The sequence below is a fragment of the Erpetoichthys calabaricus genome, chromosome 6, assembly GCF_900747795.2.
Source record: "Erpetoichthys calabaricus chromosome 6, fErpCal1.3, whole genome shotgun sequence".
NCBI lineage: Eukaryota > Metazoa > Chordata > Cladistia > Polypteriformes > Polypteridae > Erpetoichthys > Erpetoichthys calabaricus.
Genome location: NC_041399.2, coordinates 3,647,141 through 3,659,428, shown reverse-complemented (window position 1 = coordinate 3,659,428; position 12,288 = coordinate 3,647,141). Strand labels below are relative to the sequence as shown.

Below are 12,288 nucleotides of genomic sequence, written 5' to 3'. Positions count from 1 at the left end.
TGAGTTAGCAGTTCTTACCGCTGTACCGCCCAAGCGGTCGTGTCAGTGTCGTACTCTAACCCGATTTCTTTTTCTTCAGTTATATTCTTAAATAAAAGCGCACTTGTTTTGTTATACGTGTACCTTTTGTGAAAGTGTTTATTCGATATTTGGACTTCAGTCTTGACATATTATACACTTCATCTCAACATTTTGTCATTAGTACTATAACCTGAAAAAGTTTCTGTCTTAGTTATGTGTTCGACGTTTCTTGCCTTGCATTTCCTATCATCCTACAGTTACACAGATTGTTGCTGACACGGAACACACGTGAAATGCATGCTTTCCAAATGACGAGATATTAGTTACCTTATACAGCTCCTGGCACCTCACAACCAGATAAACAGACTTGAGCTGGGAGATGTTTTTGCCCAAGTTGACAATGGCGGTTTGGATGGAACAGCAGGCTGCTCGCTGCTTGTGCTGATCGACACATTTACAACACAAAAGATGCTGATGAAGAGGTGCGAAGGGATTTAAGGCGGGCCGGGATTACGAGTTTTTTCATAGGCTTCAGAGGTTGCAGTGGTTAAGGCTTTGGCCTTCAAACCCTGAGGTTTGTGAGTTCAAATCCCACTGCTGACACCACTGTGTGACCCTGAGCAAGTCACCTGACCTGCCTTTGCTCCAAAAGGGAAATCAAAAGAGAAATGGAAGCAACTTTATCATAAATGTTGTAAGTCGCCTTGGATAAAGGCATCAGCTAAATGAATAAAAGACATGTTTGATTCTTTACTGGTGGTCCTAGTCCTCTAAGAGTCACTCCCAGAAATGAGGAATGTGGGGTATCGTTTCAGATTAGATCTTTTACTAGCCCTCAATGGACATCTATCAGAGGATGACAAATGACAAATCTCTGTTATAATTGAGAATATCTGGACTTGAAGCATTTAACCTGAAGCACACATTTTAATATTTCAGATATCTCAGGTAATGTACTTCAACCTCATGAACTAAACCTTCACATTTCTCACAGACACCCTGACTTATGGCAGCTAATGCTAACTCTTTTATTTTTAATACAGCATTTTAAAAGATGAAGTAGAGTTTATTATGAATGAGATTTGTCCTGGATCGTTCTTTATGAGTTCACATGTCTGACTTTACTGGCAGTATAAAATGATCACCCAGTTCATAAGTGCATCATTATTAGTATTCTATAAATAATACACAGCAAAAATAAGTTACATTCTAGAAATGTATACTTTATAACTAAGATAATAACAATTATAATCTTTACATTCATATAGCACTTTCTCACTACTCAAAGTGCTTTGCAAACTCCACACAGGGAGGACCCGAGACACAAACTGATGATCTCCTTACTGCGAGGCAGCGGCTTGAATTATTACAAGTAAACTGCACATCTGGGCAAGTGGTGTGGAAACAAAGCCGAGGAGGACATCAGGTGAGCAACTCGGTCACTCAGTGAACTACGAAGCAGCCCTCCACCTGAAGACCGTCGTCTTTATTGTGATGCCAATCGGCAACGTGCTGCACGGTGGAGGGACGTCTATGAGGTAAGAAATTCACTGCGCTCTGTACACCTGACGATACGTCTACTGCTGTCCAGTATCTGTCTGTTATATAGTGCCTTTCATATCTATCTATCTATCTATCTGTTTAGTATATAGTGACTGTCAAGTATACCTATCTATTTATCAATCTGTGTATGTAATATGGGACAATATCACTACTACCACTACGAATACTAGTACAAATGGAGACATACATGAATTGATATAAATTGCTAATATAACACACAAAAGTATGAAAAACATTACAAAAAAAATAGACGTGAAAGGCTGATTACTTAGTGATAGATAACGTCGCACATACTGTATGTGAGCTGCAGGAGCAACTGCCTTGCTCTGAAAAGGAAGGTACGGCAGAGAATAAGAGTGTCCCGCTGTCCTTAACTAACCCTCAGACCGCAGGACGACTTGCAGGACAAACAGCGATGTGGCATCCAGCTCTATGACCGCAAATGTGCCCCTTCAAGCCCAAGTCCTTTAAAAGAAGAGAGGGGACCAGAATCATCTGTCACTGAGTACCCTGCTCTGGGCACTTCATTCAATAGATGAGCAGCCATTCAAGGTGCCCAAAGAAGAAACTGTTGGTCTTAATCTCTGTATCCTTTGGTACCCACATGGCACCAAATTTCATTGTTGATTTCACTAACTAATGGCAAACACCAACAACTGGTGATGGTAATGGGGATTGTCTCTCAAGATAGATAGATAGATAGATAGATAGATAGATAGATAGATAGATAGATAGATAGATAGATAGATAGATAGATAGATAGATAGATAGATGTGAAAGGCACTATATAATAGATAGATAGATAGATAGATAGATAGATAGATAGATAGATAGATAGATAGATAGATAGATAGATAGATAGATAGATAGATAGATAGATAGAATGATACTTCATCATTTAAGATGGAGAGGATGGTGGCGCATTAAAGTCCCTCACTTCCCGGGTGTGGTTTGCACGAAAATAAAAAGAAACGTTGAGAAGCCCTGGACCAGACTGATAGCCGAGCTGAAGAAATGAAAACTGCAGCGCAATAATAGGTCGGGTGAATACGAAAGAAAGAAAGAAAGAAAGAAAGAAAGAAAGAAAGAAAGAAAGAAAGAAAGAAAGAAAGAAAGAAAGAAAGAAAGAAAGAAAGATCGTCTCGCGCTGAGCGGCAGACCCCGACCTCCACGACGTAAAGTAGCACCGCCATGACTTAAAGCTGTTTAGGTTGACGGATGAGGACTCCACCTTTCAGAGACCAAATGTCATCTTCTAGGCCCAAATCTTGAGACGCCATCGCGACAGTTGCCTCCTAACACTGGAGACCCCTTGAGAGGTGAAGAGGGGCGGCTGATCAACCTCGTGCTGAGTGCTGTTTAAGGAGGTTACATATCAGCAGAAACAGAAAATAAATAAATAAATAAATAAATAAATAAATAAATAAATAAACTCACAATCCGTTTATCTGAAATCATTCGCGGCCCTCTTTAATGCTTTGGCCGAGTCACAAAGCTCAGGCGGATTTCTGTTTAATTAAAACGTTGCGAATGTGAATACCAACTCATCCCGACAATGATGGATTCCCTGTTTGCCAAAGGTGACCTGCGATGTTTAACCCAAATTATTCTTTCAATTATTAGTTAGGAAGAAAAAAAATTAAGAACCTGTGAAGAAGTCCGCCAGGCACACGCACCTCATTCAGTTTGGCCTTACGGGGGTTCAAATGACTACGTGAGCTTCGTGAGTTCGCCAGCTGGGGGCGCCAGCAGAGCTGAGCAGATTTGCCTCATTGCGCGTCTTTTGTATCAAACATCAAACAGTTTAGAAGTGTGGGAGAGAAAAAAATAAAAAGAGCTACAAGGAAGCCTCGGGACTGGGGGTCCTGTCCGCGCTCATTAACTTCACTGGGTCTTTAGGCGGACGCCATCACTCATAATGAGACGATTTCTGCCTGGCACGGCAAAAACGCTCAGCCTGCCGTTTTTGGGGGCCCTCGGAACAGACCCCGGTCATATCTACACACATGAGGGACTTCACATTCATGATGTCCTTTCGAAAACTCCTAGTCACTGAGCGTTTTGTTAATGGCGCTATATCAGATAATGAATTAGTTCTACTTAAATTGATAGCAGTTGTATAAAAAAGAAGCGGTGTGCTGTGTAAAGAAATCTTCATTGATTGTTAAGATTATTACTGCATTGCAGACGCTCTTTTCCATGGCGACTTATGACATTTAAGACACAAAAGGTTCTATTTCATTTTTTTCCAATTGGAGCGCAGGCTGGTGAAGTGACTGGCTCAGGGTCACAGTACTGGGATTTAAACCCACAGCCTTAGGATATGAAGCCCTGCAATTACACCACACTGCCTGCATATCTATATCTATCATATAGTGCCTTTCATATCTATCTATCTATCTATCTATCTAAAGAGTGCCTTTCAATCCTTTCTAATCGCCATCACTTTTTATTCGGCTGATGTCTTTATTCAACGTGACTTTCAACATTTGAGACTCAGTCAGTTCCATTTCTTTTAGTTTTCCACTTGGAGGACGGACAGGTGAAGTGACTCGCTCAGGGTCACACAGTGTCAGCGAGATTTGAACCCACAGCCTCGGAGCTTGAAATCCTACTTCTACAACTACGAAAATAATGTAATATTATGGACACGAAGAGCTTCCTAAACGGGAACTTTATAACGCAAAGGGCGGCGCAAAAAAATGGACAAAAAAGACCAACATGACAGGGCTGAAGCTGAGACCCGACATCTGTACAAATGGCGGAATAACTCGGCCTTAACTCGAGCGTAATGAACAGACGCGGCCTTTCTCTCTTGTATTATTATTATGATTATTATTATTATTGTATATTTGTCTGCTAGGGGCTTCGACACCACCAATACGCGCGCAGTTGCCTTTTTCGTCGGCTGTTTTAATTCCCCTCAGTCCTGTTTGTGTTTGTATGAGCGCCGACACTGAGCGCTGATTACGCCTTGTAACGTTTTGCAAGTGCGAGTGAATAAAGTAACAAATTACGAACAAATTCGTTTGTGAACGGCAAAACCGACAAGAAGCCCGAATGGATGGAATGAAGCTGAGGATGGTGACGTGTCAGTGACCTGCCGGGCTTCTGGGGACGGAGCCCACTAAAGGGTCACAATTCAAGGTACATGTATTCATACTGAGTCAGTTCTTAAGGGAAGAAAAGTGCTGCTGTGGCCGTGAGGACGTTGTGCGTTCTGCCCTGCTCTGCGTGTCCCTTATGATTATTAAATATTAATACAGCGGACTCCTTTATCCACGACCATTTATCATATTTGAGCTACAAGCTGGTTCCATTTCTTTTGGTTTTCCCAAATGGACCACAGACGGGTGAAGTGACTCGCTCGTAGTCACACACCGCAGGCTCTGGGGTCCAAAACCTTAACCACTGTTAGGTTAAGGCGCGCTTGTCCGGTCACACTCGGCTCTGTCACGGCACTTTACCGGGCTGTGTGGTTAGTTCCTTGTTAACCCCTTGCTTGACACAAAAGCATTTCTTTTTGGGATGGCATCTTCGCACATGAAGAAGGCTCCTTGGGCTTTGAAAAGGCTCCTAATAGGTGGATAAAAGGGACATCTTTAGTGGGACAGCAGCTTCTTCAAACTGAGCACGGAGCTCATCCGACTCTTTGAAACTCATCGATAGATAGATAGATAGATAGATAGATAGATAGATAGATAGATAGATAGATAGATAGATAGATAGATAGATAGATAGATAGATAGATATGAAAGGCACTATATAATAGATAGATAGATAGATAGATAGATAGATAGATAGATAGATAGATAGATAGATAGATAGATAGATAGATAGATAGATATGAAAGGCACTATATAATAGATAGATAGATAGATAGATAGATAGATAGATAGATAGATAGATAGATAGATAGATAGATAGATAGATATGAAAGGCACTATATAATAGATAGATAGATAGATAGATAGATAGATAGATAGATAGATAGATATGAAAGGCACTATATAATAGATAGATAGATAGATAGATAGATAGATAGATAGATAGATAGATAGATAGATAGATAGATAGATATGAAAGGCACTATATAATAGATAGATAGATAGATAGATAGATAGATAGATAGATAGATAGATAGATAGATAGATAGATAGATAGATAGATAGATATGAAAGGCACTATATAATAGATAGATAGATAGATAGATAGATAGATAGATAGATAGATAGATAGATAGATAGATAGATAGATAGATATGAAAGGCACTATATAATAAATAGATAGATAGATAGATAGATAGATAGATAGATAGATAGATAGATAGATAGATAGATAGATAGATAGATAGATAGATAGATAGATAGATATGTTTGTGATATATAGTAGATGTAAGAGGTTTTATACGATATTTGAATGGCGACAATAGATAGATGACAGTGAATTACAATAAGACAGACAGATAACGCGTCTTTACATATTTTACTCCATTACTTTGAAATAGTTTAATATAGTGTCCTTCCTTTATTTTCTTCCTAATTGCGACAGATGACAGCCTTTCAAGTATTTACCTCCATAATCCTGAAATAGATCATTGTAGCGCCTTTCCCATATTTTACTTCATAATTTTAACCTTTCTAGCGGTGTGTGTACAGGATTTTATTTTAAATTTATTATTATAATAATTATTATTATTATCTCAGCCATTCCGACGTTGTCTTCTCCCCGGTCGAATACCTGAAGCGCTGGGTCACAATTTCAAACAGCGGAGTTTTGTGACTCAGTCCCCGGCTCTGAGTCATCGTGTGCGTCGCTTACTCGACATGTGCTTCGGGTAAGAAGAAGAAGAAGAAATCCGTGCAGTGTAAATGTACCTGTAAGGCTCCCTAACAGAGCAACCCATTCGGATTTCTTAATATTTTTGGCCGATTTCTCCAGCTGTGTGACGCCCAAATGAATTCTTTCGGCTTTGTGTCCTGCCGCTGCCCGTCCTCTTCTTTTCGAGACCACCGACGAACATCGTGCGCGTCCGCGGAAACGTGAAGCCCCGGCTGTCCTAGTCGTCGGTGTCTGCGCCCCTAACTCGTCCACTTTTGTATTCTCGCTTTTTACTTTCGCGTATACGAAGTACAGGGTGAGTATTAGAATCCTCCGCAAATTCAGTTTCAAGATTTTGATGCATCTCGACGGTTTAGACCTCCCTGAGTCCGAAAAAAACATTTTTGTAATGATGTCTGTGTGTGTGTGTGTGTGTGTGTGTGTGTGTGTGTGTGTGTGTGTGTGAGTGTGTGTGTGTGTGTGTGTGTGTGTAAACACGATAACATGAGTGCTCTTTCACTTAAGTCAACCAAGTTTTGCATACAAGTACAAAATTCGGTACAAAACGTTGATTTCTATCAACTTTTAGGCTATTCGTGCAGGTGCAGATCCGATTTATTCAACTTTACTTTTATAATAATTATTCAATATATTATTAATTTGATTTGATTTGTTGTTGATGGCCTCTTTAATGTACATAATATAAAGATATAATCTTTGTCTTGCGGTTTACTCCTCAAATATCCATCCCCATATCTGAGTATACGTTAAAGTCGAGCGGAGACCACTCGCGATTTTTCTCTCTCCTACCCCAAATGCCCGAGGCTCTGAAAAGTCAAACACGTCTCTAACGGTTTACGTATTTTTCGTATAAAATGTTCAACTAAAAGTGTAAAGCAAAGATAAAGCATCTATCTAACTAAATGAGGTTTTCGAGGCTCATCTTGGTAGCTTTGCGTGACGCTTCAACTTTTAAATGCCTGCTTTTAGGTATCTCCGTCATTTCTTAAACGGCACTGTCTTATTTGTTCCTCCTACTTTTTAAACGATTTCTTATTTGTTTCTGTTGTCCTTTATTTCGACAGGTAGCAGAGCTGACAGGTGAGCGCGGCGCATCTCGTGTCCGATTCACGGCGGGCTCAGTTATCGCGTGCGCGTCACTCATCTCTCGGTCGGGTGACTCATTTGTGCCTCTGCTCGTGTTTGTCAATGAAGATCGCGCGACTAATTGGGTTCGAAATGCGCTCGCTCGGCGTCACGTGACGCCGCCTGACAGCTTTCCCTCTCAATGTTGTCACCGCCGGTGACACTTCGTAATGCGCCCCCGCCTCGCCGCTCCAGCGCTCCCGGCCGCGCTCTCGGACCCAACTGGTAACTTTCTGCTGACCCGCACGCTCGCTCGATGGAGGGGACAGAGCCTCAGACTGGCCCGCACTGTCACTCGTACCGAGACGAGACAGATAGGCGGAGAACTCGCTAAATATGAACGAGCAGGACGGACGGCTTGGGAAAGTGGGAATTAATTAAACTGCGTAAAAGGGACACCGCTGCGCTTCACGTGTGCGGATTTCTCGTGGCAGCTCCGAATCAGCTCATCTATTATATAGCGTCTTTCATGTCCATCTTTTGTTCTGTGCTTTATATGCCTTTAGTGGGCCTTTCATGTCTGTCATACGCTACTTTTCATTTCCTATGTATGGCACTGCTTCTATTATAGTCATATATCATAAAAATGGCAACACTTAAATATTTAACTTTATCTGATAAGAACGTGGAGTCGCGCGTGTGTGCGGACGAGCAGCTTTGTGTTCTCCTCTGTGAGCGCCTTTAGCCACTGCGCATGTATGGACGGTGTGTGCAATTAGATAGATAGATAGATAGATAGATAGATAGATAGATAGATAGATAGATAGATAGATAGATAGATAGATAGGATAGGAAAGGCGCTATATAATAGATAGATAGATAGATAGATAGATAGATAGATAGATAGATAGATAGATAGATAGATAGATAGATAGATAGAGGAATAATAAAAAAACACAAGGTCGCTTCAGCATCGGCTTTTGTAGGAGGTGACCGTATGACGACATGGCGACCTTAACACACTGACACAAAACGGAAGGATGCGGACAAAGTCGGCGGTTAAATGGACATCTGTTAACTATATTGTGTATTTTGTATCGATTTTTCTATCAGATAGTGAATTTCATACAAGGAAAGAGTGGGGACAAAGCCCATGATTCCATCTGTTATCTATAACATTTTTTTTTCTCTTTATTTTTCTATTATATAGCGTCTTTCATATTTGGAAGATGCGGGGACAAATCCAGCGTTTCAAACTGCTGTCCCTTATTCTGAGTTTCTCTTATATAGCGCCCTTCCTACATGCGAATAAAGCCTGGGTTTAAAGTTGCAGTCTATCTATTATATTTTGTAAGTGGATGGATATATAATGAATGATGATATATGATATATATATATGCGGATAAGATTTAAACTGTCTTAATTTCTATCGATTATATCTGCACTTTTTCTGTCCATTTATCTATTATATGGCGCCTTTCATATGTGGACGATGACAGATAAAACCAGTGTTTCAAATTGCACTCTATGGCTTTTAGGCTTGTGTCGATTAATCTATTACATGGCATCTTTTAATATATGGAAGATATGGGAACCAAGTTGGTGTTAGAACTCCAACTGTTATCTGTTATCCTATGGACGGTGCAGAGTAAGACCAGTCTTTAAATCTGCTACCTGTATATCTGTGGATTACACTGCACGTGTTATAGCCATGTATCTGTTATATGGTGCCTTTCAGGTGTGGAAGATGGGGATAAGGCCAGTGTTTAAAACCGCAGTGTATCTTTATATCTAATTATAGTGCCTTTCAAATACTGAAGGGGTGGAGATTTAAACTGCAGTTTGTCTCTCAGTTTATCTGTCGCTTATATGGCGCATTTTCTGTTCATCTATCATACAGTGGACTCCATATGTAGAACACGGGGGGTAAAGCTGGGGTTTAAAATTGCAGCTTATCTATCGCTCGCATAAATTAGGCCTTTTAAAAATCTATTAGTCTATTATATAGCGCCTTTTATATATGGAAGTGATAAGAATAAAGCGGGTGTTCAAAACTGCATTCATTTATCTGTTATATTGTGTCTTTTTATAGGTTGTGAGGATAAAGCCAGTGTTTTAAATGCAGGATTTCTATCTGTCGCTTATATATTTCTTATGTAGTGCCTTTCATATATTAAAGGTGAGGAGTGTTGAAAATTGCAGTCTATTTATTTATTATATGGCGTATTTCATATCTGTCCATCTAGAATTACTCACAGAATGTTTTCTATCTGTCAATATAGAAACTGTGTCTACCTATCGAGCCATTGTGGTGCCCTATATAGTGCCTTGCACAGGTGTCTACCATATTGCTGGTATTCAACTTTTGTATTCCTTTTTGTTTGTTTGTTTGTTTTCTGTCTCCTTAGCTGACGGTCCCTTCCCACCCTGACACTTAAACAGAAGTCCGACTCAAACGTGACCGACCAGAGCCTAAAATCCAAAGTCGTATGGCGCTAACGTGTCCGAGAAAGTAGTGCTGTGGGCCAGGAGAACTGGGAGAACTGGAAGAACTGGAAGAAGCTGAGCGGGCAAGGCGCGCGCTCAATCCAGCAGCTGGAGTGAAGTTTGGAACAAAAAAAGGGGCGCGCGCACCGCGAAGTACCGGAGTTTACATGACATCTGGAGACCGAATAACGGGAGTCGTCGAGTCGCGGCTGTCGGATTAATCAGAATCAGCCGGGAGATGGGAGGTCGGGTTACTTATTTATTTATTTATTTATTTCCCCCCAGAAATAATTCTTAAAGTTTCGGTCAACTTAGGACGCTAATTGACATCCGCGGTAGCCGGAGCCCAATGGCCGAAGGTACACCGTTATACTAATAAGAGTAATAAGAGTAACATCATATATTATACGAGTATATACATATACCTGAGATAGTGTGACTGCGCTCTGCGAAGGGCGCTATACAAAATAACGTGATCTGAACTGAATTGATAATCTTTAATAATAACAATAATGATAAAACAGCTTAATATTCTTAAAGTCACGTACGCGAGGGACCGTGCCCTACCCCGGGAGCATCAGCCGTTCGGCAGGAACGATACACGGCGCTGGTCCCAGTCGCTGCTTCTCCTCCATACTCGCGCAGCTCTCGTTCAGAATTATTTCGCCGATCCGATAACTTTTACCAGCCTCCGCTTTCGCTATCCCCCCCAATCCCCAAAAGCTGCTCGCCCCTCTTCTTCACTTTACCCAAACCTTCGCTGCGCACCAGCGGAGCCCCGGCCGAGTTACCTGCCTTCAGCTCGCTCACCTGGTTGTTCTTGCAGAGGTCCGCCCACATGCTGGTCCCGTCGCCCCCTCGCATGAGGACGTGATAGGTGAAGAAGTAGATGCCAGGGATGGAGCAGGTGAACTTGCCGGTCGTGGGGTCGTAGTGGTTTCCCAGGTTTGTGACTACGTCGTCGAACCGGAGCACCTCGTATCCCTCGTGCTGCTTCTTAAGCCCGGCGTAGAAGGCGATTTTGGGCACCGTGCTGTACGTGGCGGCGCTGATCGCCCCGGCTGCCACGTTTGGGCCCGGCGGACCGGGCGGTCCGGGTAATCCTGGTCGGCCAGGCTCTCCCCTTTCCCCAGGGGGTCCCGCCGGACCTGGAGGCCCCGGCTCTCCCGGGGGTCCCCGAGGGCCAACCTTCCCCGGTCGGCCCGGTTCTCCTTTCGGTCCTTGGATGAAGGTGGGCAACGACTGGATCAGGCTGTGGTCCCGAATGGTCTCTGCGGTGGCGGTGCTGCTGGGCGACTTAGTCCCGTAGGGGTCGCAGACCATCCTGCAGGTGCCGAGCATCTCGTAATGGGCCGAAGTCCCTGCCGAGTTGACAAGCACCGGAATGAGGATCACCAAGACCAGAACCATGACGACCCCCAGAGCCCCGGCGGCGATGAGCCGCTTCCTGCCGACAATTCGTGTCAGCGCGGGGCGATCGTCTTGTCTGCTTTTGGACGAAATTTTGCTGGTCGAGCGGAGCCTCGCTAAGGAGAATCGGGTTTCGGTGGACGGATCGATAAGCGCGCGCGCGCTCCCCCTTCCAGTCGCCTCTCTGTGGCTCCTCGGAGTGGCCCGTCACTGAGTCTTCAGGTGCGACGGCGTCCAACGACACCTGAGCGCTCGGCTTCAGAGCAGGTCCGCCAGTCCGCCCGTCCCTCGGTCCGTCCGCGAGCCGGCAGCTCTCGGCAGCGCAGCATCACCACTTCATTTTTATGCTCTCGAAGGCGATCGACTTTTGCGAGCCATCCCACTTCAGAGATAAAAATCGAGTTGCGCTATAGGGTGAGCGGGAGAGCGCGGAGAGACGAGGTGGAGACCACCAGCCGCCGCTGCCGCCGCTGTCGTCTGAGCGAGTCACAGGGGAGCCCCCCAAATGAAAAAAGAAAGTAAGAAAAAGAAAGCAAACACGTCAGGAATTAAAGTGGGAGGCGATCTGCGGCGGTCCTCGCAGCTCCTTCAGAGTTCATTTGGTGGATCTGATAAGCAAAGAGAGAGTGAAAGTGAGAGAGTGAGAGAGTGAGAGTGAGAGAGTGAGAGAGTGAGAGTGAGAGAGCAGACCGAGCGCAACTCAACTGACTCACTCCGCTCCGCACTCCACAACACACCCGCGTCTGCGTGAATGGCCGCGTCACGTGAAGTGAAGTGCGTCTCCTGTCCGAACTCAATGAGCTGGGGGTCTCAGTCAGTTTATATAGCGCCTTACACACGGGACCGTTTATCGGCGTAATTAACACGGCCATTTCACGGGCTGCCTTATATACTGAGCCG

At 43.4% G+C, this 12,288-nt stretch overlaps 1 protein-coding gene across 1 annotated transcript in view; it reads right to left on the bottom strand.

Moving 5' to 3' along the window:
* Window positions 1-11,909, bottom strand: part of c1ql3a (complement component 1, q subcomponent-like 3a) — a 75,035-nt gene extending 63,126 nt beyond the window's left edge. Inside the window, exon 1 of the mRNA XM_028803368.2 lies at window positions 10,789-11,909. Coding sequence (XP_028659201.1) covers window positions 10,789-11,388 — 600 coding nt within the window. The 5' untranslated portion in view covers window positions 11,389-11,909. The remainder of the gene's footprint in view (window positions 1-10,788) is intronic.
* Window positions 11,910-12,288: the final 379 nt, after the last annotated feature.